The sequence below is a fragment of the Empidonax traillii genome, unplaced genomic scaffold (genome assembly GCF_003031625.1).
Source record: "Empidonax traillii isolate 1590-97213 ecotype Southwest subspecies unplaced genomic scaffold, ASM303162v1 scaffold2904:size17082, whole genome shotgun sequence".
NCBI lineage: Eukaryota > Metazoa > Chordata > Aves > Passeriformes > Tyrannidae > Empidonax > Empidonax traillii.
Window position 1 is genome coordinate 7,603 of NW_020958097.1, and position 1,426 is coordinate 9,028.

The 1,426-nt window shown below is 52.9% G+C and overlaps 1 protein-coding gene across 1 annotated transcript in view; it reads left to right on the top strand.

The window, feature by feature from the left end:
• The first annotated feature begins 298 nt into the window (after window positions 1-298).
• The window catches only part of LOC114072282 (serine/threonine-protein kinase PAK 2-like), an 8,010-nt gene continuing 6,882 nt past the window's right edge, over window positions 299-1,426 (top strand). The window contains exons 1-3 of the mRNA XM_027910197.1: window positions 299-411; window positions 707-903; window positions 1,358-1,420. Of these exons, the coding sequence (XP_027765998.1) occupies window positions 390-411; window positions 707-903; window positions 1,358-1,420 (282 nt within the window). The 5' untranslated portion in view covers window positions 299-389. The remainder of the gene's footprint in view (window positions 412-706; window positions 904-1,357; window positions 1,421-1,426) is intronic.

Genomic DNA, 1,426 nt, shown 5'->3' on the forward strand with positions numbered 1-1,426 from the left:
AAACCAGGATTTATCCTCTGGATGGAGAGAGCCCGTGCACTGCAGCAGCACTCATTTTCTCTGGGTCTGCAGGGCATGCGGTGTGACAACGACTGCTATTTCGCTTTCCAAAGCTCCAAAGCTCCTCTGCCTTCCCTCGGAAAGATGGGGGTTTACTAGTGAGGAAGCAACAAGCTCTTCCTCTCGACAACACCACGTTCTGCCAGTCCTGCCCATTCCCCTAGAATGGAAAGCTTGAAAGCCATTTCTTTCCTTGGGGGATGAAATTGGGCCATTCCTTTTTACTCTCCTCTTTCTTTTTTCTCTCGCAGTGCCTGCAAGCCCTAGCGTTTCTCCACTGCCACCAGGTGATCCACAGGGATGTCAAAGGCGACAACCTTCTCCTCGGCATGGATGGATCCGTCAAGTTGGGTAGGTGTTCTAGGTCAGGCCTGCTGTTCCCGGCAGGCGGCGCGTGGGGCTGCTGGAGACTGACTGCCAGTTCCCAAAAAGCGGTGCCTGTGGCAGTGCAGGCAGCACGGCTACAGGCTGAGAGCACACTTGCAACGTGCAGAGAGGAACGAGGTGTCCTCGGCTACAGCCCTGAGGAAACAGAGCACGGCCCCTTTGCCGGCTACGTTCGGCCTCCTCAGGCTTCCAGGGGGGAATTCTTGCACTTGGCTTCAGGACTCAGGCTGCCTTTCATGAGACTGCCTTTTGTCCTCAGCTGACTTTGGTCTCGCTGCTCGCGTCACCCCTGAGCAGAGCAAGCGAAGCTCACTTGTTGGGACACCGCACTGGATGGCACCCGAATATCTAAACAAAGAGGAATACGGATCCAAAGTGGACATCTGGGCACTAGGCATCGTGGTGATAGAAATGCTGGAAGGACATCCTCCTTATTTTTGGGAAAATCCTCACAAGGTAAGGTGCAAATACTCCCAGATAACCACTGTCTTTCGAATCTGTCCCCTGTTTGGCCTCCCATGAGACAACATCCCATTCCCACCAGCTTGGGCTAGGGCAACTAAGGCCTATCCATCAAAAAAAGGCCCTGGAGCACACTGGACTCTGCTAGAGCTTTAGTTGCATCAACCTTGAAAAGAACCTGAAAAAAAAACCTCTAAAGTCAATCCTCAGAGAAGCAAAATGTGCTGACTTGGTCGGCCAGTGAAATCGGCTCTCAAGGCGAGATCATTTGGATGTTGGAAGAGCTGTGGCTGCATTGGGGTCTTTTTCTCAGGGTAGAAAAGTCATTTTGAACCCTCTGCCAGGCAAGAAACTGCCACTGCAGAATGGAGCCTCAAAAATGGGGTCTGTGTGAGCAGTTAGGGATAGGAAAGAAAGAGGTAAAGTCCCGTCTTTCCTCTTCCTCCAGGCCCTGCGTCTCATCGCCTCCGAGGGGATACCGGAGCTGCAAAACCAGCAGGAACTGTCCCCTGCACTG